Source organism: Acomys minous, assembly GCF_964271855.1.
Source record: "Acomys minous genome assembly, chromosome: 11".
Taxonomy (NCBI): domain Eukaryota; kingdom Metazoa; phylum Chordata; class Mammalia; order Rodentia; family Muridae; genus Acomys; species Acomys minous.
Window position 1 is genome coordinate 55,693,576 of NC_140492.1, and position 27,463 is coordinate 55,721,038.

The following is a 27,463-nucleotide window of genomic DNA, read 5'->3' on the forward strand; positions in this document are numbered from 1 at the left end:
CAGGCAGGGCGCCTGGCAGCATCCTCCGCCCGTCGCGCACGTCCCACACGCCCGCTGCGTCACGCCTGCCCCGCCCACCTCGCCACAGCGCCCCGCCCACTCCCTCAGCGCCCTTCCCACGCAGGCACTCGGTGACATTGAGCGCCAGCGCCGCGGACGCCGTGGGTGCTGTGCGTCGGCGGAGCAGGCAGTCATGATGAGCCTCCGCGGCCTGCGCCTGGCGGCTGGTGAGACACGGGGCTGCGGGCGGCAGGATGGGGCATCACCGGTGGGGGTGTCCTACTTACTGCAACCGTGGGTGGACCGCAGCGGCTAAGCAGACGTGGCGAGGGGTGGGGGGGCCGCTGGCCGAGACCCTGGCATCTGGCGCTCATCTTAAGTTAACGCCTTGATACCTCCACCTGGTTCGCATCCTCCTGCGAGCACCTGCTCACAGTTAATATCCCTGTAACTTCTGCTTTCCACCCGTTATTCTACCTGAGCCTTCCTACTGAGCTACTTTTCCCTCCTTTGATGAGGGATTTAAAGATCTCACAGAATACAAGTAATTGTTGACTTAAGATGTGAGTGGGAATCCATTACTTTTCAACAAAAGTGCGATTAAGTGTAAAGTCACGATAATGCAAGCTCTGTTGCCTGTTTCCTTAGAAAAACATCGACGCGTTTGGGTGTTTTGGAGTCTGGTAAAGAGAACTTGTCCCGCCTTGGGGAAATCTAGAGAGCCTTGGAATTATCAAGTTGAGAAATCAGAGAAGGCTTGCAGCTTGTATCTTGAGGGTCTTTCGAGGGTAACTTACTTTTTTTGATCATCTTTATGAACTTTCATGAAATAGCTTTTGTTCCATGGGATCAAATAACTAAAGAGTTATTTAATTTCTAAAGAACGAATAGCCCCACGTTTTGCTGTTGGGGGGTCATGCAAATGTACATTGTAAATGCGAACGAAGCAATGCAAAGAATAGTAAATATATAATGCTTGCATAATCTTGAAGAAAAGCCAGTTAGATTTCGGTTAGATTTTACCGAGGGGAAGACATGTTTCAACGGGACAGCACTGCTTACGCCCTTCAACACTAACACCCACTCTGCTTTGAGAAGAAGCCCTCTTCTGTTCCTGGTTTTGATTTGTATCAGTTAGGATCTAATTCACCTAAACTCTTTTGTGTGCATTTTTATTAAGTATTGTAAAGTTTTCAACGTCAGCAAGTGGAAGAGTCAGCAATCTGAGCTATGCGAAAGCCATTTAATACTTGAAGAAACACTGACAAGAGTTACTTTTCTAGCCTTGAGACGGTAGCACACATCATGGAAAAAATCTAAAGTGTCTCCCAAGATTTCCGATGTTTTGGAACTTTGCTGTTGGGTCCTTCACCAAGACAGAATTCCCTGCACAATTTAGCAACAATTTATCTTCTGATAGGTAAAAATGTAGTAGCACACTGGGAGATGTTGTGAGGAACTGCTTGCAAGTGATTTCTTTTACTTGTGACTGTTCTGTGACTGAGTGCTTTCTTATCATTCCCTCCTGGCTTTATAAACAAACATAAGTCACAGGGCTAAATAACTTGTCCACCACCACTTGGTTATCTATGTGAGCCCCAAAGGGAGGCAGTGAGTTTGTGTTATCTGGGTTCCTTCCTACTGTTGAGGCTGCTTACTGTGTAGGTTGACTGTTACACAGCCAGTTGGAGCCTTCTTGTTTTGTTTTGTTTTGTTTTGTTCTGTTTTTTGAGACATTCACTATGTAGCCCTGGCTGGGATGGAACCCACTGTGTGGACCATGCTAGCCGCAAACTCACAGGTATCTGCCCCGGTGCAGTTGGGGCTCCTTAATGTGAACAGATGGCAATCTTGGGGAGACTCCCTTTGCAAGCAGTCTATGTGTGGTATGGGGGCTTTGGTGGTTTATTGTTGTGTGGATGTGGCCACAGCTGGGAGGCCTTGGGAGCCTCTGAATTGATATTCTGATGTTATGGTTGTGTACTAGGAAGAGAGAGGGGCTGCAGCTTAAGTCTAAGTTTCAGCAATGCAGGTTCTTTTAAGAACCGCTAATGTAAGAAGCAGAGGCTAGGGCCGGGCGTGGTGACTCACGCCTGTAATCCCAGCACTCTGCCCAGGCAGAGGCAGGCGGATCGCTGTGAGTTCGAGGCCAGCCTGGTCTACAAAGTGAGTCCAGGACAGCCAAGGCTACACAGAGAGACCCTATCTCGAAGAACCAAAAGACACAAACAAGCAAACAAAAGAATCAGAGGCTAAACAGCATCTCGCTGCTACTACTTTGGCTTCTATGAGCATCAGGCTAGCTTTGTCATCTGTTTACTAAATTCTCAGCATTTACCAATGTCTGATAACACATACTTCTTTGAGTGGAACAATACTAGGAAATATCTTGAATTAAGCAAATAGACGGTGAGTTTTTTTCCATCTCTTTTCTCATGGAAGTTGAATAAAATAGATACAACTTTTAAGACATTGTATCTTTATTTAAGTGTGTGTGTGTGTGTGTGTGTGTTGTACCTGGATGCTTGCGTACACACTTTGTGAAGGCCAGAGAAGGACTTAAGGTGTCCTGCTCTAGCACGTTCTACCTTATTCCCTCACTTAACCTGGAGCTGGGCTGGCAGCCAGCAAACCCCTGGGCTCCTCTGGGCTCCACCCGTAGCATCGAGGCTGTTACAGCACCAAGTAGCCACACCTGGCTTTCACATAGATGCCGGGGAAGCAAACTGAGGTCCTCATGCTTGCGTAGCAGGCACTATTATTCGTTAATCCATCTCCTCAGCTCCAAGACATTGAACCTTTCAGTAGGATGATTGGGTCGAAAGAATGAATGGACTTACCAGAGTATTCTTCATGCCTTACCCGCAGCCCAACTCCCTGAGCACTGAAGTCAAGAAATAATGTTAGAAGTCATCTAGTCCCTTACTTTGTACAGATGAGGGAACGTCTGTTACTTTTTGCTTTTAGAGTCAGGGTCTCATTATGTAGCCCAGTTGCCCTAGAACCCTGAGGCTCCTAAGTACTGGCATTTCCAATGTGCACCAGCAGTCCTGGCTGAAGGAAGAAGCCTGAGGCCTACGAAGGGAATTTTTGCCTGCTAAGGGCGGTCTGTGTGCAGTGCTGGCACGTAACCAATATCCGGCTCCCGCTCTGATCTTATTTCCATTCCAGTTTGCTCCCACGTTGCTCTTTTACTTGTTCTTGTGAGCCAGCCCTAAAAGAGATCACATCCATTGTAACTCCTCCGACTGTGGCTTTGCTTATCATATTACCTCAGGCGGTGGCACTGGCTTTCTATTTGAACATACCCTGTGTGTCCCACACACTGCTCACTTCCCAGGGCTAGTTTATTACGGTGAATCAGCCGGCCCATATAATGCAGCTGGAGAGCACACAGTATGTATTAGGCTCCAGATTACAGGCCACATTGTGAGTGCTGCTGGGCTGGGTCCTGCTGGCATTGTGCACACGCCCCCCAACTTCACAGGTGGTGATGTCATTTTGGCAGTGTGAAACCTGGTGAGGTGAGAGTTTATTAGTTTTTAAAATTATCTGTATTATCTGTAGGCCTGGCTAGCAATCAATTAAGACACAGACACTTACTATATTTTAAAATAGCCTTAGATAACCTGGGGCAGGACAGATTATCAATCCTCTAAACTACCTCCCTTAGTGGGGCAGGCATGGGATCCCTGTGTCAGTCCCATGCCATCTGCTTCTAATAACTTCTATCAAGCTACCTCATATATATGCCCAAAACAGGAGGCAGGGCTTTTTGGGTCTTGGTATTGTTCATGGCTCCACTTCGAGATGCTCCTAGAGAGAACTAGTCCAGAGAACGCTTCAGGGCTCCAGGTTCTGGCTGCTGCTCCAGGTTCCAGCAGCAACTCTGGCTGAATTTGCTGGTCTGCTGAAATCCTGCCGACTATGCCAGGGGAATGGCTTCCAAGAACTGAGTCCAAAAATGTCTACTTCTCCTGTTCCCATAAACGTCTTTTCTTTCCTATCTAAGGTAGGTGCTTCGGAAGGGAGGTATAAGCATTAAAGAACCTCAAATAAAGTGGGTGGTGGTGGAAATGGCAACAGAGAAGTGCCATGAAGAGGGTAGGATGGTTGAGGAGGCATGGATAATTTAAGATGACTTGATGGGACTACAGAAATGACTCAGTGGTTAGGACTGCTTGCTGCTCTTGCAGAGGACTGGAGTCCGGCTCCCAGCAGTACCTACATGGGGCAGCTTCCAGCTACCTGTAACGTCAGCTCTGGGTTCCACAGGCACTTGCACTCACAAGCACACTCGTGTACCTCCAATTGAAAATATTTTAAAGATACTCATTTTTATCTGATATGCATTAGTGCTTGCTTGAATGTATGTCTATGCATACATGCATGATTACCAGAAGAGGGTATTGGATACCCTGGGACTAAATTTACAGATGGTTCTGAGCTGCCATGTGGGACCTGGGAATTGAACCCGGGTCCTCTTAAAGAGCAGCCAGTGCTCTTAATACTCCAGCCCTCTCCCCCCGCCCGTGTGTGTGTGTGTGTGTGTGTGTGTGTGTGTGTGTGTGTTATATATAAAATCTGGGCTGAGGCAGGAGGTTCATTGCAAACTCAAGGCCAGTTTGAGCAACATAATAAGACACACACACACACACACACACACACACACACACACACGTTGGGAGAGAGAAAAGAAGGAGGAGAAAAGAAGGAGGAAAGAGGCAGGAACATCCTCAAAGACTTGTTAGTTGGCCCGAGACGCAGGGCAGATGCATTACTGTGTTGTAGGTGATGGTGAGATTTCTCAGTTAAACACCTGTAGACACAGGCAATGCAAAATGTAGAAGCCATTATAGTGAAGTTAATTATTAAAATAGAATGGAAGCATGCTGGCAGAGAAAGTGGGGAGAGCCTCAGAGGCAGCTCAGAGCCCACCAAGACGCCAAATTCTCAGCACAAAGGAGATTTATTACCCGGGAGGAACAAGCAGGGCTTATGGGGCGAGGTGGGTAAAGACCAATGGCAGCAGGTGTCTCTGCTGAAGTGGTCTTTAAGGGGAAAGGAGAGACGTCTGCTGGGAGAGGTTGCTTAGTCCTGACTGGACAGGTCAGCCAGTATAGACAAATAATGAATTTTGATTGCTGGGCCTTGGTGTTTAGTCTCAGGAATGAGCCAGTGGCCAAATAAGGGAACAGTCCTTGGGTGCCAGTACTAGGAATGTGATCTAACAGTTCAGCAAGAGAGAGGGAGGGGAACCGGGCAAAGGCTGTCTGCAATGCCTGGGCCTGCTAGGGAGCCCTTCGGATCCTTCCACGGTAGCACGAAGTCACAATGAAGGGGTCCAGGCATAGCTCAAGAATGGGAAGTGGGAACGGTGGTAACAGCCGTAGGGCTGGTGAGGTGGCCCAGCTGGTAAAGCACTTGTCCCCAAGCCTAATGACCTGGGCTTGATCCCCTGGGACCCTCCTAGTAGAAGGTGAGAACCAAGAGCTGCAAGTTGACCTCTGACCTCGGGCCAGTGGCACGTCACACACATGCATGCGCAGACACAATAAATGTAAAAATAAGACATAGGACACTGACATTTGAGGAAAAGGAAAATTTGACAAAGCTAGAGTCATCTGGGAAGAAAGAACTTGAGTTGAGAAGTCGGCTCCATCGGATTGGCTGGGGCACCTCTGTGGAGCGTTTTCTTGAACAATTGATGTGGGGAGGCCCAACCCAGTGTGGGTGGTGCCAACCCTGGCCAGATGGCCCCAGGTTGTATAGGAAAGCAGGCTGAATGAGCTTCATGGTTCCAGCCCTGTTGCCCCTGAGTAATACGCTGTGGCTGTGACTGTGAAAGCCAAATAAGCCCTTTCCTCCCAGGTTGCTTTTGGTTAGTGGGGTTGGTTTGGTTTTTTGAGACAAGATTTTCTCTGTGTAACAGCCCTGGCTGTCCTAGAACTCGCTCTGTAGACCAGGCTGGCCTCAAACTCTCAGAGATCCACCCACCTCCGCCTCCCGAGTGGAGGGAGGGGTTGCATTGAGGAACGATAAGGTCATAGACTCCAGTGGCCACAAAGAAGGGAGGGGGAGCGGAAAGGAGGCCCCTGATGGGGTGTAAGGTGCAGTGGTTTGACTAGACGGGGCTCAGCGCACTTAGAGCAGTTCGCTGGCGTGCTTGGGAAGAGGCGTGTGGGCCTCCAGGCGTGTGGTGAAGTGAAGGTAAGAAATGCATGCCTCCTGTGAGAGGAAGATCAGTGTTTTATCTATAGATCCGGTAGAAAACGGTGACTGTTTTCTCCAGGATAACGGGCCCTCCATCCTACTATGGCATGAGACAGGAGCACTCACTGTCTACAGGCCGGACTATATAAGTTGATGCTGCTTCCTAAAAGCAATTTGTTAAATAAAGAACTTTAAGGTGAATTGCACTCTTTAACCTTCCGCCCTGATGGTTAGGTCCTCGAAGATAGTCACAGATACCATTAGAGATATCTACAGGGGAGGTGAAGGTGCAGAAGACTGAGAGCACAGGAGTTCAAGACCAGCCTGGGCAACAGTGAGCTTCTCATTTCAGAGGCAGACAGGCAGGCAGGCAGGCAGGCAGAGACAGACTGGGTGTGATTAAATTCAGGCAATATCTGTGTTGAATGTTAATACGTCTATCAGAGATCTTTCTAATATCCAGGCTAGTATTTGTAGCTTTGTGCATAATCAAGACACAGCATCTGATGATGAGAACCAGGTTGTGTGGGCATAAGGAAGTCTGGAAAGAAACAAGAGCAAGTTCTCCCTGGGAGCTGTGGCAGGCAGCGCCTTCACTTCTACACTGTGCCTTTACCCTCTGTATTTTCAGGGATGGGCAAGAGTTGTGGTTATAATTTAAAGGTGGCTTTGTGGTGTTTTGTCCTTAAGATGGGCCAATGTTGTCTGTTTGGCAGGAAGCAGACAGTGGACGGTGAGGACAGAGGCGCTGATAGAGCAGTGTTGCTCAGGGGGCTCCCAGATGGAAAGGTCTGTGTTTTTCTGAGCCTGTGGGAAGGATGGGAAAAACATGGAGTGGGGTGCCTGTTTTCTGTCATAAAGTGAAGGCCAAGAGAGTTTCCAACAGCCCCTGTTGGGAGTGTGCAGGCCGGGGTCAGGGGTCGGAGGACAACACGGAATGGCTCCATCTCATTATGGTTGGACCATGAGATCCTAGTAACATTTAAAAACCTTTATTTAAAAAATGGCCAGGTTCCAGAGATTTATTTATTTATAAGTTGTTTTTTTTTTTTTAATCTCAGAGAAATGTTCCCATGGAACTAATGTTACAAGCGGTAATTAGGAGTTCCGCCTACCCGCAAACCTCGGTGTCAGTCTGGCCTCCTTTTTCCTCCTTCTCATCACTCGGTTCTTCCCCCGAAATCACAGCCCCCCTGGTTCCCGGGTGGGGCTGCAGTGTAGCCGCGCTTCCTGAAGGAGGGTTCCCTAGCCATGTCTTCCCCTCCGGCTCCTCCGTCTAATTCTGCCTTCACTTCAGGCCTGTCCTGCCATCTGCACTGAAGATCTGTGCCTCAGACATTCTTCTCTCCCTGTTCCCAACTGCCCTGCATGCTTGGCAAAGCTTTGTGTGGGGAGATGGTTGTGGCACATGAGGAGATTCTCAGCTGTGGGGGAGCACGGTGAGGAGAGTCTCAGCTGTGGGGGAGCACGGTGAGCCAGAGTCAGGTGGTCTAGTGTTGTCACTTAGTTTTAGAGAGGCTGTAGAAAAAGCACAGGTGTCATTGACACAGCCAGGCAGGCTGCTCCCAGTGTTAGTACGATTGTTTACAGAAGCAGTACAGACCAGCGTCTGAAGCCAGGAAGAATCCATCTCCTGTCAGAACAGCTGCAGATGTGCATTTCCGAGCCATTGGGCCTGATCCCGGAAAGGCTCAGTGCAAGGTAATAGATCCGTATTGTTTGCTTTGTTGTAATGAGCATTCAGGGCGGCTCAGCTTTGCTTCCAGTGTGGAATCTAAACCATCCACTCTCTGTTCTAAGTGAGCTTTGTGGACCAGAATGCTCATCCATAAAAAATACAATTGCAGTAACTTACTCACCTTAGGTGTCTTGGACTCACTCTGTAGACCAGCCTCTGCCTCCAGAGCACTGGGATTAAAGATATGTGCCACCATGCCCAGTCTAAATTACTCATTCTTTTAGGTCTCCTGAGCACTTGTAAAATTTAATGTACAATCTCAACAAATAAAATACAGTATTGATAAACTGCTATATAGGGAAGTGGCCACCCCCGGGATGCTGTATATCTCCTCTTTCCTTATGAAATTTAAAATTGGCCCTGATTCACTCACACACAAAACCACCGCAGATTTGCCCTTTCCTGTCATAACTGTAGCAACATCTGCAATACTCTAGTTTAGTTTTAAAGCGGACAAACAGGCATTTGAGTACTAATATGAGAACCATCTAATTATTTACCTAAGTTTTTAAAAAAATATTTCCATGGGACATGGGAAAGGAACATTGTTGCCTCAAAACCAGCTTCTTGCTGCCAAGGTCACAGCAGTCCCTGGCCCGGAACATGAAGAAAAAAGGAATGAGGTCGCTGGGCAGCTAGTGTCAGGACTGTGCAGTGGGCTCCGGCCATCCACTGTGGAGCTGTCAGAGGGGCGTGGGATGCTGTGGGAGAGAGGTGTCCCCTGAAAGGGCTGTGATAAGATAGAACGGTAGGACCGTGCACAGCGTGTCATCGCGTCCTGACTGTTAGGGACTGCACGCTCTGCCGATACGCGCCACTTGGCCCAGCGTCTGAAGTAATGAATTGAGCATTAGCAATGAAGAGAAGCTAGCGGGAAGCCCGAGCTGCTTTGTGAAGGGATTTTTAACCCATCCAGAGACAAAGGCATTAAGCTTTACGGTTGGACCCTGGAGTCTTAGTGTGACCAGCGGAGCTAGGGACATGGGTCAGGAGTTACGAGCACTTGGTCTTATTCTGAGGACACAGATTCAGTTCCTAGCACCAACATGGTGGCTTACAACTGCTGTAACTCCAGTTCCAGATCTGATGCCCTCTTCTGACTGCCAAGAGCATCAGCCACACATGGTGCACATGCATCCATGCAGGCAAGATGCTCATGCACATAAATTTTAAATATATATGTAAAATAAAAAACACTGACCAAAACCAGTTTGGCTTACATGCCTCCATCACAGTCGTTGAGGGAAAAGCCAGGGTAGGAGTTCAAGGCAGGAACTGAAGGCTATGGAGGGACGCTGCTCAGTGGCCCACGCTTTATTTAGCCCAGGACCACCTGTCCAGGACTGTCACCGCCCATAGTGAGTTGGGCCCTCCCACGTCTGTCATTAATCAAGAAAACGCCCACAGCCTTGCCTCCAGGTGCACTTCCTCAAATTAGGGTTCCCTTTTCCCACATGACCCTAGCTTGTGTCAAGCTGACAAACTTACTGCAACATTCACAAAGCCTGGGACCAGGGCTGGAGAGATGGCTCAGAGGTGAAGAGCACTGTCTGTTCTTCCAAAGGTCCTGAGTTCAATTCCCAGCAACCACATGGTGGCTCACAAAGCCTGGGACCAGCGGGAGCCACAAATGGTGGTGGAGAAGAGGAACAGTGTCCCATGAGCCTGCACATTAGGACGGCTCGGCTCGGGGACCTTGAGAAGCACTGGTGGCAGAGGCCTGAAGGATGCAGCTGGCTGTGAGAATCTGCGTCTCTATGAAGCTCGCTGAGCCTGAGCAGCACGGCCAGGACTTAACGTGTGAAGCATTGGTTTCCAGGGTCCATCACACAGTCGTCAGTCACGAGCAGCTGTGGAAATGGATACGGGTGGGTTGTCTGCATCTCAGACGTAAACCTTCATTTGAGTACGTGGACCTCATCCAAAGTGCAGGTTTACGTTGTCAGGGTCTGGGTGGGAACTGGCTACACTTCCATTAAGCTCCTTGAAGATGCCAGCCACAATTGAGCGCAGCAAGGACTTAGCCCAGCAGTTCTCAACCCATCAGTCATGTCCCCTTTGACCAGGGTCATATATGAGATCTTTACATTCTGACTCATAACAGCAGCAAAACTACAGTTATGTAGTAGCAACAAAAATACTTTTATGGTTGGGGATCACCACCACATAAGGAACTATAGAAAAGGGTCACAGCTTTACAAAGGTTGAAAACCACTGGCTTAGACTAACAAAACATGTTCCACCATACAATTTTCACCTTGCTGCCAGGACACAGGAGTCATATTGATATATCTTTATTCTGCCTTGAACTGGGTGCATTTCCTATACTTGGCTTTTTCTTTTCCTCTCCCGTTCCAGATGTATATTGGCATGTAATTGTTTTCATATGAAATATCAATACATAATACCTGATAAGGATAAGGTAAAGACCATAGGATGCGATGAATACTCAAGTGCCTAGGTTTCGTGTGTGTGTGTGTGTGTGTGTGTGTGTGTGTGTGTGTGTGTGTGTGTGTGTGTGTGTTTCTTTTGCATTTTTGAGGCAGGGTTTCTCTGAGTAGTCCTGGCTGTTCTGGAATTCACTCTATAGACTAAGCTGGCCTTGAATCCAGAGATCCGCCTGCCTCTGCCTCCCAAGTGCTGGGAATAAAGATGTGCACCACAACCTGCTGGTTCCTAAAACATGTTTTTATTTTGGAATAGTTATACAGAAAACTTTTTTTAAGATTTATTTTTTTATCATATAAACACAGTGTTTTACCCACATGTACACTAGAAGAGGGCACCAGATCTCGTTATAGCTGGTTGTGAGCCACCATGTGGTTGCTGGGAATGAACTCAAGACCTTTAGAAGAGACCAGCCAGTGCTCTTACCCTCTGAGCCATCCCTCCAGCTCCCAGAAAACTCTTATATGTGGCACACAGTTCTGTTTGCCACTCATCTGGTGCTATGGCTTTTTAAAGTAAACATTATCAGACTTCATAGCCAGCAACAGATGTTGACGCCAGGTAGAGGAGCTGGCGGATAATTACAGGCCTTTTGTGGACACTGACTGAACCCTCACTGCCATCACTGACCACTAGAGGTTGCCCTGTGCTTAGTAATCTCCAAGAAGATCTTCAAGGAGCCTGAGATTAAAAAACAAACAAACAAACAGCCAGGCAGTGGTGGTGTCGCACGCCTTTAATCCCAGTACCCTGGGAGGCAGAGGCAGGCGGATCACTGTAAGTTCGAGGCCAGCCTGGTCTACAAAGCGATTCCAGGACAGCCAAGGCTAACACAGAGAAACCCTGTGTCAGAAAAAAAAAAACAAAACAAACAAACAAAACTCTATCCATGCCCCATCTGGAATTGAAGCAGATTTTTATGGAAAAGGACTGCCAGAAGAGGCGCCGTGCCAGCCTCACCCCCAGCCACCAGTTAGCAGCAATGCTTGTAAGGAAGAGGTTTTCAGTTTGTGAGTCCCTAGACAGGCTCTCTAGGACATGTCAGAGACACCCACCCCGGACCCACCCATAGCTGCTGGGTGACATGCTTCAGCAGAGGAGTCCAGTAGCCTCTGGCTCTGATACACAGTCTGAGAACCTCTCCTCTTAAAGTAACCAGCAGAAGCTAGGTGATGGTGACGCACGCCTTTAATCCCAGCAGTTGGGAGGCAAAGGCAGGTGGATTGCTATGAATTTGAGGCCAGCCTGATCTACAAAGTGAGTCCAGGACAGCCAAGGCTACTACACAGAGAAACCCTGTCTCAAAAAAAAAAAAAGTAGCCAGCAGTTTGGTCAGACAAATTTGTCTGGTCAGAGCCTGACAGGCAGCCATGAGGCTTCATCTGGACTTCTGGCTTGGGCTCTGGGGATGAGCACTGGTCCACCAGGGACAGACAAGGCTTCAAGGGCACCCACAAGGTCAAAGGGCTGTTTTTCCTTTTGTTTTCTGTGTTTGTAATTTTGATTTAGCAGAGAGTGGAAAGTTTCTGTCTTGGATATCTGGGGCAATCTGTTCTGTCTCTCAGGGACCAAGAAGGAAAGTTAGTGAGACGTGGCCTGTTTGTGCTCTCATTTCCTTATAACGGAAATCTCATCAAGCAGTTCATGTTTGTTTTCAGAAACAACATTTAAAAATTATTTTATGCCCTTCTGTTGCATTTTTAATGTGTACAAATGTTCGTATGTGTACATGTTAATCCGTGCTTATCCTTTAGAGAGGCAGACATTATTGTCTTATAGTATGAAGTGACAGCAAGAGATTTTTCTAACTCTGAAATGTCACAATACTCATTTCAAATACAAATAATCATGTCATGTCCCAACGTCCCATTTCATTAATATTTTTCCTCTTTGGCACTGAGCTTCTAGTGTGTGTGTGTGTGTGTGTGTGTGTATGTGTGTGTGTGTGTGTGTGTTACACTAGAATATAAGTCACAACAGCATAGATTTTTATCTGTTTTATCTGTTTGCCTTGAGGCAAAGGTGAAAGGCGCTCTAAAGATGAAGTGATGTCGGAACATGAACCAAACACGCAGGGCCTGCTGTGTGTCACGCAGCCTGCCAGACAGATGTTCCCACTTGTTTTTCCCATTCACCCTCAAATGAAATCAGCCTCGGTGCTGTAATATTGCGTGCGTTTCCACATCAATGCGAGGGAACAAGTGAGAGTGGCTGCAGTTCATCTCCCCTGACGTGCATCCACCTGCTGCCCTGAGGCGGCACTGGGCTGCTCACAGAGGCTGGGGCAAAGCTGCTACGATCACAAGCCTAGAAGTGGAAATAAGTGGGCAGCCGCTGTAGGTGGCGCCGCTCTTTGCACAGAGGATCTGATTCTGATATGTCGGTGAGGAGCCCCGAAAGCCCGCTATCCTGTAAACGAAAACTGCCGGCATTTTGTAAGGCCTCACGATCTGAAGAGAGTTGGGGTTTTTTTTGTTGTTGTTGTTGTTTTGGGGTTTTTTTGTTTGTTTGTTTTTTGTTGTTGTTGTTTGGTTTGGTTTGGTTTTTCGAGACAGGCTTTCCCTTTGTAGCCCTGGCTGTCCTAGACTCACTTTGTAGACCAGGCTGGCCTCGAACTCATAGCAATCCTCCTGCCTCTGCCTCCCAAGTGCTGCGATTAAAGGTGTGCGCCACCACCGCCTGGCCCTGAAGAGTTTATTCAAGAAAAATTAGTAAACTGTGCTAAGAACTCTGAGGCTTGGCAGCCTTGACATGCTTGGTTCCATTCTCCCGTCAGCCTCACAGCGGCCTGCAACCCCACCAGCCTAGATCGCAGTTTTGGCTGGAGCTGATGAGAGCTGAAGGGGTTAGCGGTCCCCATCCAGACCCCCAGAGATTTTCTATCAGTTGATCTGTGTAGCAGTTTACAGGAAACGTCCACTCACACAGCTTTCTTTCACCCAACCCTGAGCTGTGCAAGCAGCTTTGCATCAGGGACATCTTTGCGTCGGGGACATTTATGAAAAAAACTGTCTGTGGTACTTGTTCAGCGGAGTGCAGAGCTGATAACTGGGTAAATGCAAACATTTGGAAGGAAAAGCTAGGTAAGGTGTCCGTTCTGAGCTGACAAGCTCTGGCATGCTACTGCGGTGGAGTGCAGGAAAGAGCGCGTGCATCCGGAAAGGCAGAGGAAGCCTCGGCTCTCACACTTGCCTCATTTGGGCTCTGTGTGAGCAAGAATTCACAGCTGTGGGAGCGCCTGACAGGAGAGGCTCCCAGACTTAACCACTGGGAGACTTGGACTGATTATTAGGTGACCACTAAACTGAGCAGAAACTTCTGTGATAAATACATGAAAAAAATACAAGGTGATAGTAAAAATTATACGCCCCAAATTACATAACTAGATGGAATGGACACAACTAGAAAAACAAAAATTACTGAAACTGAGTCAAAATAGATTTTTAAAAATCTGACCCAAACACTTCAGAATAATCAGTGCTAAACCTTTACAACTCTTAAGGCAGAGAAAAGGGCTAGAGATGGAGCTCAGTGTCAAGTGTCTACCTTGTATGGCCAAGGATATGGGTTGAATCCCCAGTAAGGCATGGGGTGGGGGAAAGAGGAAGGAAAGAGAAGGTAAGACCTTTCAAGCAGGTCTTATATAGGTCTTATAGGTGTGGTGGTGTACACCTGTAATCCCAACACTTGGATGCTGGGCAGAAGGATTGAGAGTTCAAGGCCAGCCTGGGCCACACAGTGAGATTCCACCTCACGTCATTTCCAGATTCATTTAATGAGCGCACATCATCCTGATAGCAAGCCAAAGACACCAAAAGAAAACTCCCTCACATCCCTTATAAATACAGATTCAGGAGTCCACAGAGGCTCACCAGCCAGTATGAGTAAGGAGAGGGAGGAAACAGGGACTACAATTACAGCCACCTCCTCACTGCTTCAGTGTCAGAGGCTGAGAGATCCCAGGCAGGTGGCCTCTTTTTTTTTTTTTTTCTAAGATTTTTTTTATTATGTATACAGTGCTCTGCCTGCACATTATAGATGGTTGTGAGCTACCATGTGGTTGCTGGGAATTGAACCCAGGACCTCTGGAGCAGCAGAGAGTGCCCTTAACCTCCTAGGCAGGCTTCTTATGCCCACAGAGCTGAGAAGGTACTCCTGCACAAAAGATAAGGTTTTTTGTTTGTTTGTTTTGTTTTGTTTTTGCCTTCCCTTTCTGTTTCCACAGCACTGGGGAGTGCCAGGGTCCATTAGATCCATCACTCCCACCTTCCTGCTTGCTTTTCTGCTCAGCTGTACTTCCTACACTCTCCCTTTCTCCTTGTCCTGGACCTGGCCTCTTCTGCAGTCTCTGTCTCTCAGAAGCCCTGTACTGGGCCTGCTGTCACATTCCATGACAGCACACCTTGTGACTCCGTTTTCCTCCTACTCCCACCAAAACTTGCTGAACATCTCTGCTATCATTTATTGTTTAAATTACTCATGCAGAAGATGAAAATTTCTGACCAAAATGTATTTCTTTAAAAGTATTCTTTAAAGAAGGTATCCATTTCTTTGCTACCTAGTTTTGTGTCAACTTGACACAAGCTAGAGTCACCTGAAGAGAAGCCTCAATTCAGAACATTTCTCCATAAGATCCAACTGTAGAGCGTTTTCTTAACTAGTGATTGATGGGGGATGGCTCAGCCCATTGTGGGTGGTGCCATCCCTGAGCTGGTGCTCCTGGGTGCTATAAGAAAACAGGCTGAGCAAGCCATGAAGAGAAGCCAGGAAGCAGCACCCCTCCATGGTCTCTGCATCAGCTCCTGCCTCCAGGTTCCTGCTCTGTGTGAGTTCCTGTCCCGACCGCCTTCCATTAAGGACTATGATGTGGAAGTATAAGCTGAATAAACCCCCTTTCTCCCCAATGTGCTTAGGTCATGGTGTTTCATCTCAGTAATAGTAATCCTAAAACACTAGCTTTGTTCACCAAAAAGGCTTAGAGCAATGGTGGTAAGTCCCCCGGGGTCTCTGAAAACATTCCCCAGATCCCTTTGGAGGAACCTGTAATTTCAAGTTAGGGGTGGGAACATTCAAAGTGGGTCTGGAACATGTTGGCAGAGAGGAGGGAAGCTGTCAGCCACTACTGATCATGTTGTGAAGGAACTGAGGAGCCGCCTTAGAGCTTCCTCCTAATCACAGATGGGGGTGTTTGAGGACTAACAGATAACAGAAGCGCTGCACATTACAATGTAAGTTGTAAGGAGTCATGTGCGCGCATCTGTGAGTACGTGTGTATGTGCGCACACACGTACGTACGTACAGGTGTTTATTCATGCAAGCACTTATCCCATGATGCATTGTACCTAAGGATAACCAAATGATATGGAAAGGAATGCTGTCATCTTGCAATCCACAATGAAATACGGAGCACACAAAGGAAAGGGGGGTGGGGGACTTTATAAGGAGTAACTTGCGACAACCTGGGCTGGTGGCACCTTCTGGTCAGTTCAGTATCACTAAATGACAAAACTAGCATGTAAGTCAAGGCCGGGGTAGGAAGAAGGCTTAGTGTTTTGAGACAAAAATCTCAATATAGCCTTCAACTCATCATATAGCAGAAAACAACCTGGAACTCATGATCCTCCGGCCTCTGCCTCCCAAGTGTCACCATGTCCCACAACACCCAGGTCTCTGAAGAAGTACACACAACCAGCGGGGCCAGGTGGCGCACGCCTGGAATCCCAGCACTCGAGAGGCAGAGGCAGGCGGATCACTGTAAGTCTGAGGACAGCCTGGTGTACAGAGCGAGTTCAGGACAGCCAGGACTACACAGGGGCATGTTGTCTCCAAACCAAAACAAAAACCGCACACACAACCTTGCTAAAATCTCTAGCCTGACTCTTGACAAACCTCACCTGCCTGTCTTCAAGGGACGGAGGAGTAATACTGCCATGCTGTAATCATGCTTAGACATGTGTGAAAAGTGCCTGCGTAGAACTTGCTGATAAAGTGTCATGCTGTCATTCTCTAGTCTCTTAATCAGCAAAGCAATTCTATTCTGAAACAGCACCAAGCATAGCACCTTAGACCCAGTCGAATCTCTTACATGCGTGTAGTGTGTATGCTTTATGTATATTGTGTTTTCTTCTATTTTCTAAGAGAGGCGGCTTTTTGTCTGTTTTGTTTGCGTGTTGGAGACAGAGTGGCGCAGGTACGCCTTGACCTCACCATGTAACTCCAGCTGGCTTTGAATTTGAGATCCTCACGCCTCGTCCTTCCAAGTACTATGTCACCACACACAACTGTTAGGAGTTAATTTGTGGTTTGTGTTTATAACTGAAAACTTGCAAACTTGTCCTTTCTTCTTCTTGGGGGGTGGGGATGGTTAGGCAAGGTCTTGCTCTATCGCTGGCCTGAGACTCACTGTGTACGGCAGGCTGGCCTCAAGCCTCTGATGGTCCTCCATCTCTCCCTCCTGAGTGCTGGGATCACAGCCCTGCACCACCACACTCAGCTGCTTGCAGGTGTTCCTCATCCTGAGAAAACATCAGATTTTCTCTCTAAAATATGTCTCTCTCCTCTTTTTAGGACATTGTTTTAGGCTGTATGAAAGAAACGCTTCTTCGTCTCTAAGGTTTACCAGAAACACTGACTTGAAGAGGATCAGTGGATTTTGCACCAAGCCACAGGAAAGTCCCAAAGCTACACCCGGTACGTTTTTATTGCTCTGTCCATTATGGAATGGGTAACCCCTGTCCCTGCCCCTCAGAGGAATTAGGAATCAAAAGAACCCGAAGTAGGCCAGTGTTCCCACATCGTGCTCAGTCGTGTCACTTGGCCTTCCTTACTGGACATGCATTGTTGTGTTCACAGTGTGCAATGGTGTGTGTGTGTGTGTGTGTGTGTGTGTGTGTGTGTGTGTGTGTGTGTGTTACAGGTAAACATCAGTTGTCTTCCTCGACCATTCTAATTTTGTTTTGTTTTGGATTGTTCAAAACAGCATTTCTCTTATAGTACTGACTGTCCTGGACTCACTTTGTAGACCTGGCTGGTCTCGAACTCACAGAGATCTGCCTGTCTCTGCCTCCCGAGTGCTGAGATTAAAGGCACGTGCTACCATGCCCAGCCTCTAATTTTGTTTTTTTGGGTTTTTTGGTGTGGGGTTTTTTGTTGTTGTTGTTTGGTTGTTGGTTTGGTTTGGTTTTTCAAGCAGAGTTTCTCTGTGTAACCTGCCTCTGCCTCCCAAGTGCTGGGATTAAAGGTATGCGCCACCACACCTGGCCTTCTAATTTTCTTTTTTGAGACAAGGTCTCTCACTGAATATAAAGCTAACCGATTTGGCAGACTGGCATGCCAGCAAATGCCTCTGTCTGCCACCCCAGTACTGAGATTCTGAGTGGGCACCATCCCTCCTAACTTTAAAAAAAAAATGTTTTTTAAGGTAGGTCCTGAAGATATAACTCATGTCCTCATGCTTGACTGAGCCGCTGACTTTTTAGCTATACCTAAGACGAAGCTCTCATCACTGCAGGAAGGAGGGCAGTGCGCAGCTGGGACATAGTGGCTGTCTGCAGCCTCTTTCTAGGAGTGCCCTTGGGCTCTGCAGATCTTAGTCAATGAAAAGGAGCCTTCCCTAAAGGACTTGGGAACATTTATGCCCTTCAACCTGGTATTTACCTTTCAGGGTTCAGGATCTAGCACAAGCAATAATCAACATATATGGCTAAAGATGTTATGTATGTCTAACATATATCGTGTGTGTGTGTCTCAAACTTGGATTGGCTACATGAGGCTGTTGACAGTTATAAACACTGTGTAGTTCTGTGGGATGTTACATATCTATGTCTATAATGTCATATTTTGTGTGTAAAACAAGCCTTGTACATATATAGAGAGAACATGGTCATTGCTCATCCTGATACATCTGAGGAAACATACCAGAATGAAAGCATACTGGCTACCCTATGGTAGTAGCACTAAGAATGGCTTTATCATTTCATTTCATTTTTATTTATTTATTTATTTATTTTTGCTTTTTTATATCTGTACTTTCTGAATTGCCCTTCTTTCTTTTTGCTTTTTGTTTTGGTTTTTGAGATAGCGTTTCATGTATCCCAGGCTGAGGTACTCCAGCTCGATAGCGAGTCTCCAGCTCAGCCTGTCTCCTCCCCAATGAGGGCGCTGAGATCTAAGCATGCACCCGACACCTGGCTTCTCAGTCCTCTTCTCAAGTAGTTGAATTCGATTTTTTGTGTGTGTGTGGATACCAGAAAGATGAAAGGCAATCCCTTTTCTGTACTTGTACACACACACACACACACACACACACACACACATACACACACACATACACACACACACACACACACACACACACACACACACACACACACACCCCATGGCTTTCCGGTTCCTCTTGCTGTTGTTTCCTGAGGTGAAAGCAAAGACGTCCATGGTGATGGGCGTGAGGCAAGGTGTGTAGCTCTCAGTCAAAGAGAAATCTCAGAGAGTCAAGTGGGCAGGTGGAAATTGGCTTGCACTTGCCGAATGTCTTGTCTCACCTCAGCACCTTGTGAGTCCCTCATCCTCTTTGCTGCTGCTCCTCAGTGAGCTCCCTCTGAGAGCATCTCCCTGTCACAGTCTTTGGGATGTCCCTGTTTTGCCCTGTCTACGTGCTCTGCTGCCCTCTGCTGTTTTCTCCCACCCCCTGATCTGGACTCTTGGCATTCTACTCAGATTCAGCACCTCAGAGGCTCGCCCTTCACACAGGTGCTTATCTTTACTCCTTACTTATGGGACCTTCTCAGGAGACATTCATTCATTCAGACCTGAACAAATCTAAAATGGCGTTTGTGCCGCTTTCCTCCCTAACTGGTCTCTGCACAGTGTCTTAGCTAGCTAACAGTACTGCTGGTGTTAAGTCCTCCGAGCTTGAGGTTCCTCAGGAGTCTCTCCTTGTCTTCACTCGGGTTCAGAGCCTGTCCCCCCTCCTTATATTAGAGCTCCTGCTTGGACTTTTTGCCCAGGCTCCACTCTTCCCCTTTGCTTTCTTCCATCCAGTGTGAGGACTGAGATGAGCGCCGCCTTCCTTGCTTCAAAGTGCGTCATCTTTAATTCCTGCACCTGGAAGACAGCTGCAGGCAGATCTCTGTGAGCTCCAGGCCAGCCAGGATTGTATTTAAACAAGAACAAAAAAGTGTATCCCAAATCCAGTGAATTCCTTAGCGTGGTGTGGAAAGCCTTTTAATGAAATCTAACCCTCTTTATCCTTTTTCTTATTCTCCCAGAGACAGGCAAGCTCCTGCTGTGCCACCTCAGCTCTCCCTCTCTGTCTCGTCTTGTGGTATTCTTTCCCCTATGTAGTAGCTAGGGCACATATTTTACCTTAGTCCTCATGGCGTCGCGGGATGTCATTGGAAGGCAAGGTATTCTGTGAGTCCTATTCACGGGACACGAAGATCCGGGTCAGCCTGAAGTCTATTGGTGTTCATGCTAAATGAATAATAACTGAAGACATTTATGTGTCTTTTGTTGTTGTTGCTTGATTTGAACATTAAAGTCTCAAGCCAGATTCTTACCTGTTCCCACCCTCACCCTGCACAGAGACTTACAGACACAGAGTGCCGCTGCACAAACCCACGGACTTCGAGAGGAAGATACTGCTGTGGTCAGGCCGCTTCAAGAAGGAAGAAGAGATCCCAGAGACGATCTCGTGAGTGCTGAGTGGGGGGTTGTCTGCGGCCTGCGTTTCTCACTGTCTCCGAAGGCAAAAGCGGAGTTTAAAACCTGTTGGCCAGACTTAGAAACACTCCCATCCTGTCCTTGTTTCCATCTTTGGCAGGTACCCAGAACAGAGAGTGTTGGGAATCTGTGTAGTGTGTTACCTGGTGACTGGTAGATCTGTTGGGTCTGAAGTCAGCTGATGTTCGGTTCCATCTCGTAGCTCCAGAAACATGGGGAACAATCATATGCACTATTTTAGTTTGTTTATAAGTGTGACATAATGACAATAACTACATCCTACAAAAGCCACTCAAGAGTCAGCTTTGGGTGTAGTAGTTCTGATGAATGGCTTCGGTTGGGTCTTAAACATACTCCCACTGCCCACCCACGGTGACACTCTTAGGGAGTCATAGAAACTTAAAGAGGGAAGGCCTCACTTGGCCCGAGATGGCACCCAGCTTTTGTCCCAGCCCTCCAGAGACAGAGGCAGAGGCAGGTGGAGCTCTTGAGTTCAAGACCAGCTTGGTCTACAGAGTGAGCTCCAGGATAGCCAGGGCTACATACAGAAACCCTGTCTCATAACCAAAAAAAAAAGTGAGGCCTCATGGGAGATCTTCAGGGATCCTAATCTTCGTCGATTTTTCTTCCTTCACAGTAAGTGGCCCCATCCTCACACACTTCAGCGGGATGTCGTACCTCAGCACAGACCCAAAGCCATGATCCCATTAATCTTGGGTGAGACCTCAAAGGCCCAAGCAAAGCCCACCTCTGACTTGTCACACGCTGGTCACCCGGGGTATCCCTCCCTGGTAACCAGGAAGGAGTTTCTTCTCCAACCTGCCTCCTTAAGCCTCAACTACAATCTAGACTTTTTCAGAATTTCTCAGAGATAGGTACAGGTTCCTCCAGCCGGGTTTGGCAGCTTGGGCTTGGAATAGTTTGTGTTTTATTTACTGCCCTGTGTACTGAAAGGTGTTTAACAACATCTCTGGCCTATACCCTCTCCTAGAGTATCTCCAGGCATTGTCACACTTCCCCTGGGGGGGCAAGTCTGTCTCAGGTGGAAGCAGTTTTCAGCCTTGTGCTAAAGGCCCTGACTGGCCAGCATGTTGGCCAGAAGTGAAACTCCCCTGTGGGCATCCTCCTCCTCCTTCTCCCCAGAGTAAGGGATATAAGTAAGTTCCCTGTCAGCAACAAACTATTCCTGGGCCTTCTGGATCTGGTCTCAAGTCACAATTGAAAAAGGCCTGGGTTTGAGCAGCGCGTCTTTTCCAGATAGTGTCTGCTTCGCATTTGTTGAGCCCTGTTGCTCCTGCTCGCTGAGTTACAGAACACGATGCTGTCACTGGAATTATCTCATCAGGAAAGCCTTAGTCCTCTCTCTAACCCAAGTCACAACGCCCTCTTCTAAGAAATAGGAATGCACCAGAAATAATGGCATCGCCCGGTTCTTGCTTGTGCCCTGGTTTCTTGATAATATCCCAGCAAAACAAGGTGACCTATACCTGGGGTGGGAGTGATGCCGTTCAGAGCTTGCCATGGATACTGTGTCTCCCTTGTCTCAGACCTGATACTATCTTCCTTTTATTATTATCACTATCTGAGTATTTCTTTCATGTATAGTGTGTTTGGCTTTAATATAGCCGTCTCTTCCTTTCCCTTCAATTCCTCCCACATTTTCCTCCCAACCTCATGTGACCTTTTGACATAGGTGGCACCTGTCATGGCCCTCTTTAAGTGGTCTCCTTTATAAATGGTCTCGTAAGTGTAAGCTATGCCACTGTTTAGGAGGACCGTAAGACTTCAGTAGACCAATCTCATGACATCATGTTGTGTTAGTTACTTTTCTGTTGCTGTGATAAAACACCATGACTGAGGCAACTTGCAGAATAAAGAGTTTGCTTGGGGCTTGCAGTTCCAGAGGGTAGAGTCCCACAGGCAGCACCCACGGGGCTGGAGCTGTGAGCTGAGAGCTCACATCTCACACTGTAAGCAGGAAACAGCGTGGGTGAACTAGGAAAGGCATGTGGCTTCCTGCTGTGTCTCATTGTATAACTTCCTGCTGACTCTGTCCCACTTCCACCCTGCAAACTGTCTATAAGATTCTGTACTTAATAACCTTGCTTGACATAAGCCATCAACTTATGCAAAGCCTCCTGGTCCTGACTTTCCTTTCTTTATTTTCTCATCCTCACCCTTCCCGTTAGGAACTTACTACTGAACATATGGTCCCTTCCACCATATGGGTCCTTGGGATGGAATCCAGGTCATTAGGCTAGGCTGCGAGCACCTTTACCTATGAGCCATCTTGTATACCAGCCTTCTCTATAGGCTCTTGCACATTAGGCCTCTTTGCTTTTGCCTGAGAAAGTTAAGGCATGTGCATCAGCAGTCAGCGGCCAGATTAGAAAAGCTCCATTCTGGGCACCTGCCAAAGAGCACAGGCTCCAGGCCACTGCCATTTAGTTTTGGGAAAACCTTCATGAGGAGATTGATGTTTACAGGATCACTTCACTGGCTCAGGCAGTCTCAAAGCTATTCTTAGTTCAAGACAGAACTAGATTAGGGCTGGAGAAAATACAAATTTACTTGAATTATTTGAAATAAAGCTTAAGGTTTATTTTGGTTTGGTTTGGTTGTATTTGAGACAAGGTCTCTATGTGGCCCTGGCTATCCTAAAACTTGCTGTGTAGAACAGGTTGGCCTTGAACTCACAAAGATCCTCCTGCCTCTGTTCGGGTTAAAGGCCTGTGCCACATTCCCAGCATACTTTATGTATGTTTTGTCTGACTGTCTGTCTGTCTGTGAACTACTCATAATTGAAGTTTAAAACTGGGTGAAAAAACTGGATTACACAAAGCACATTAGCTCTTCCATGTTTTTCTTTCTGAACTGATGTTTTTTGCTGTAACTTGAGTTCATAGCAGGGCTTTTGAGAGGAAAAGAATGAGTTCCAGGCTAGCCTGGGCTGCAAAGCCAAAAAGACTCTGTCTCCAAAACAACAAGAGTTGGGCGTGGTGGCGCACGCCTTTAATCCCAGCCCTCAGGAGGCAGAGACAGGGGAATCACTGTGAGGGCAACCTGGTCTACAGAGTTCCAGGACAGTCAGGGCTGTTACAGAGAAAGCCTGTCTCAGGACAACCACCACCCTCCCCAAGGTGCCATGAGGTCCCCAGGTCCTATCTTCTTTTTTCTATTTAGAGACATCACTGTACTGTAGGTGTACTTTTCTTTTTTTCCCATTTTTCGAGACATGGTTTCTCTGTGCAGTAGCCCTGGCTGGAATTAAAGGCGTGTGCCACCACACCCAGCCTGTAAGTGTACTTTTAAAATGTATTGGGGGGAGATTCTTAAATCTGTCTCCCTAATCCTTCCTAATCCCTTCCAACACCCCAACACTAGGTAGGAGAGAAAGAAGGTTAGTTGGGAGAAGGGGCATGATTTTCCTTAGCTACTTCTTCCTGCTTAGGGACGGCAGGTTCTTTGGGGCAAGTCCAGTCTCGTTTCAGGGAATCTCCAACTACTTCTCCTCAAACTGCATCAACAGCAACCAGGAGCAGCAGGGGGAAGCACCAGGAGCCTTCTTTGTCAGAGCCTCCAGGCTCTCTCTGGGTCTGGCGTTTATTCCCACTGACCTAGACCACACCCCACATGAGGCAGTTCCCAGCTGACAAAGATGTGTACCCTCTCAGGCAGTTATCAGCTGTGGACAAACTGGAGCAGCCCCCATATCCCATACCATGTTTACATATAAACCAGAACTTCCACAATGCTGTACATTTACGCTGTGATGCACAGAGCATCCAATCCTGCTGCAAGTTCAGAAAGAAAGGGGTTAATAAAGTTTTCTTGTCCTGTTATTAGGTTTGAGATGCTTGATGCTGCAAAGAACAAGCTCCGGGTGAAGGTCAGCTATTTAATGATTGCCCTGACAGTGGCAGGATGCATCTACATGGTCATGGAGGGCAAGAAGGTGAGAGTGGGCTCCCCTCCGCATGCTCTCCCCACATATGGGAGAGGGTGGTGACTGGCTCCTGCATTTGGTCTGAGAAAGGCAAAGTCTAAGAATACTTTGTATTAATTTCCTGACTGACTGCTTACTGCTCTTCTGAGTAAAGACCTCATTTGCACCTCACAACAGCTCTGACAAATAGATACTGCCATGAGACGAGGAAACTATAGCTTAGGAAGCTTTAGCATCGGCTGGTGTGAGCTCAGCAGGCAGAGGCACTTCTGCATGGGCCCTGATGATATGACTTCAGTCCCTGCATCCCACAAGGTGGTAGGTAGGAGAGAATCAACTTTAAGAATTTCCCTGGGACCTTTACACGCGCTCCATAGCACATGTGTGCCTGTACCTGCACAATAAATAAAACTAATTTTTTAAAGTAAATTTCAGCACCTTGCCTAAAGCCATGCATCTCTAATGACAGAAGTAATTTGAACCTAGACATAATTGAGGTAAGAGTAAAATTGCTTCCCAGTACTGAATGTCTGATAGGCAGCAGCAACTGCTAAGTTCAGTTACTGGGTGTGAGGACCTGAGAGAGAGGCTTTCCCATCACCAGGTTTATAGTGAAGGAACCGGAAGCTTACAGATGCACTGTGGATCTTCCAAAACTCACATAGTAAGAACAGAGGCAAAAACTTAGGTTAAAAAAAAATGTAAAAGTTTAAAAAACAAAACTTTAGACCTAATTTTGCATGTTACCAAAGTGGCATATTAAACTATCTTGGTATTAAGATAGTTTCTGTTAGCGGAGCGTGGTGGGTCACTCCTTTAATCCCAGCACTCGGGAGGCAGATCACTGTGAGTTCGAGGTCAGCCTGGTCTACAAAGGGAGTCTAGGACAGCCAAGGCTACACAGAGAAACCCTGTCTTGAAAAACAAAACAAAAGATAGTTTATGTTGGGGGCTGAGAGATGGCCCCGTAGTTAGGGCTGCTTGCTGCTCTTGCACAGTTTGCCTGGCTACAGTTCCCGGCCCCACATGGCAGCTTACAGCCATCTATAACTCCACTTCCTGGGGGACCTTGCACCCTCTTCTGACCGCCATAGGTACCATGCACACATGTGATACATGTACATACATGCAGTCAAATATTTATACACATATTTGTAAACTCTAAAGTGTGTGCTTCATGTCTAATTCTGTGTCATGGCTTTCACACACAGACATCCTTTAATTGTTAGTGCATATTTAAAAGATTCTTCTAAAGAAGCACTTGTCAACTGATCTCCCCGAGACTCCAGAGTGAAAAGGAAGTGAACTCTTGAGTCTCTGCACTCTGCAGTCACATAAAGATATTAGCCATTTCGGTCTGGCCTCATAGGAGCACAGAAGGCCGAGTGTGCTGGCCTGGGGGAAGCTCTCTTGAAAATGAGCCCGTCCTCCTTCACCTTTCCCAGCTCCCCCGCTGACCGCCACTCATGGTTCTCAGACTGAAACCTTCAGAAGCCCATGCACAGGACACGAGGACTTCTAGAATTCTGAGAAATGGTGGTTGTTTAAAAAAACAAAACAAAACAAAAACAAAAAAATAATAATAATAACCCTCCAGACAAGTAATTTCCCTTGGACATCCTCCAGCACCTTCCAGGGGAGTGTGCTGGAATGAGAAGCCTTCAGGCTAAATGTCACTTAGGAGATAAGTAGCTACCATTACGCTGTGTCCCCACCGTCAGCATTCTTTTCCCATCCTCTCCCTCTTCCCACCGAGTCCTTCACGTGTGAAACAACACAGACATCAGAAACCCGCGCTGCTGTGCCTGCTAGATTCACGTACTTGACATCAAAGCGGGTCTGATTGTGTAAGCTTCAAAGAGATGTAACAGTTCACATTGAGGGAAGCAGGAGAGTGGAGAGGAGGTCCCCCTACCGCTGACTGCTTTGAAAGGGTGGGGTTTGGGGCCAGATAGTCGTCGGAGGTAATATTTTGGTAGAGCCTGGGATTCCCAAAGCTGCATGGGTGCTGCAAAGGAAAGTGTACACATGAGTTAGGGGAGCAGAAACGGGAAGAGAAATGGAGATGCTATGGCATTTTGTGTTATAAAAAAGAGTGAAGGACGTAAGGAAAATGAGACAGGATTTGGAGAAAGAGGCCGTGAGTGCAGACAAGGGAGAGGTGGGTATTTCTCTCCTCGGACGGGCTGTTGGATACTCAAGTCAGAGAGGTAACAGAAGGTGTGTAGAGGACACTACTGTGCCCAGTGTCCAGCTGACCGCTTCCGGCCTGTGCTGCACTTGATCCACTGTTCTCAGCACAAGGTGAGACATCCCCAGCATGGCATCATCTCTTCAAATGTTTCCTTGTAGGCTGTGAAGAGACATGAGACGTTAACAAGCTTGAACCTAGAAAAGAAAGCCCGTCTGAGAGAGGAGGCAGCTCTGAAGGCCAAAACAGAGTAGAAGTATTCCTGCTGGATCTGGAAAGCCCGGAGTAAGGTGGCAACACCAAGCCTGCATTAGAAAGGATGTGATACGGAGAGCCGTTTCGCTTTGCACAGACTTATTCCACTTCCCTATTTCTGCTGTAGAGGAATAAATTTTCATAAAGAATGACTTGTCTGTGGTTTGATGTTTGTTCCAAGTAAAATGTAGCCTCCCACTTGTCAGACGAAGTGAAAAAGAGGCAACGCTTTTTAGACTTAGCATGACTCTTCTTTGGAGCATCAGGTGCCTTTTCTAGCTTCTGCTTACATGCCAAAGTTGAAGTATCCTCTGAGAAAGACCAAGAGTGTGGATCTTGTGGGTTTCTCTCTTATGTACACAATGTCCAACAGGATAAGAAGGCCAGCTGAGTACGCTGCCCAGGTGCATGTTGGGAAGCCAACCTTCCAAATGCCAAGGCCTCCCTAGAGCCTCGAAACGGCCGGGGTACATGTACTGTATGGTGTGGCATACCACCAGGCAGAGGCAATTAGAGCCTTTGCGCACGCCCTGGCAGTCATGAGGAGTCTGGTGCAATGGCTGGGGGCCAAGTAGTCCCTTTCCTACTCCCAGGGAATTGCAATTTGTACTTATGAAAATGCCACGCTCACTCTTGTTAGTGCTGGAAAGTAAACACTTAACACCAGCATTTGTTGCCTTAGCCTTGTCCTTACGACACCAAGATGTGTGGTATTTGGGTGGTTTCTGCTATAGACTGACTCTCACACGCCTCCCTGGTACCAACAGAGGACAGACACATCATAGCCACCCAACACACTACTTCTCAGAGTTCGTGGTTGTGATTTAAAAAATACCATGTGTTACTGTCTGGGAACTTGAGACCCACATTTTACATTGGAACATGGCTTGAGGGATGGTGGGGCCGGAGAGATGGTTAGTGGTTAAGAACATGGACTGCTCTTGCACAGGAT

At 47.4% G+C, this 27,463-nt stretch overlaps 1 protein-coding gene across 1 annotated transcript; it reads left to right on the forward strand.

Moving 5' to 3' along the window:
• The first annotated feature begins 78 nt into the window (after positions 1–78).
• On the forward strand, positions 79–26,660 carry FAM162A (family with sequence similarity 162 member A). The gene is made up of 5 exons (XM_084800506.1): positions 79–227; positions 16,967–17,089; positions 19,982–20,090; positions 23,966–24,074; positions 26,418–26,660. Exons 1-5 carry the CDS (start codon positions 194–196, stop codon positions 26,508–26,510), a joined length of 468 nt encoding a protein of 155 aa, XP_084656632.1. The 5' UTR covers positions 79–193; the 3' UTR covers positions 26,511–26,660.
• The last annotated feature ends 803 nt before the right edge of the window (positions 26,661–27,463 follow it).

Excerpts from the sequence above, each read along its gene's own strand:
- FAM162A (XM_084800506.1), top strand. The coding sequence starts at position 194 with ATGATGAGCCTCCGCGGCCTGCGCCTGGCGGCTG. Across the intron at positions 228-16,966 it reads CGGCCTGCGCCTGGCGGCTG|GACATTGTTTTAGGCTGTAT; the intron begins GTGAGACACGGG and ends TCCTCTTTTTAG. Across the intron at positions 17,090-19,981 it reads AAGTCCCAAAGCTACACCCG|AGACTTACAGACACAGAGTG; the intron begins GTACGTTTTTAT and ends CACCCTGCACAG.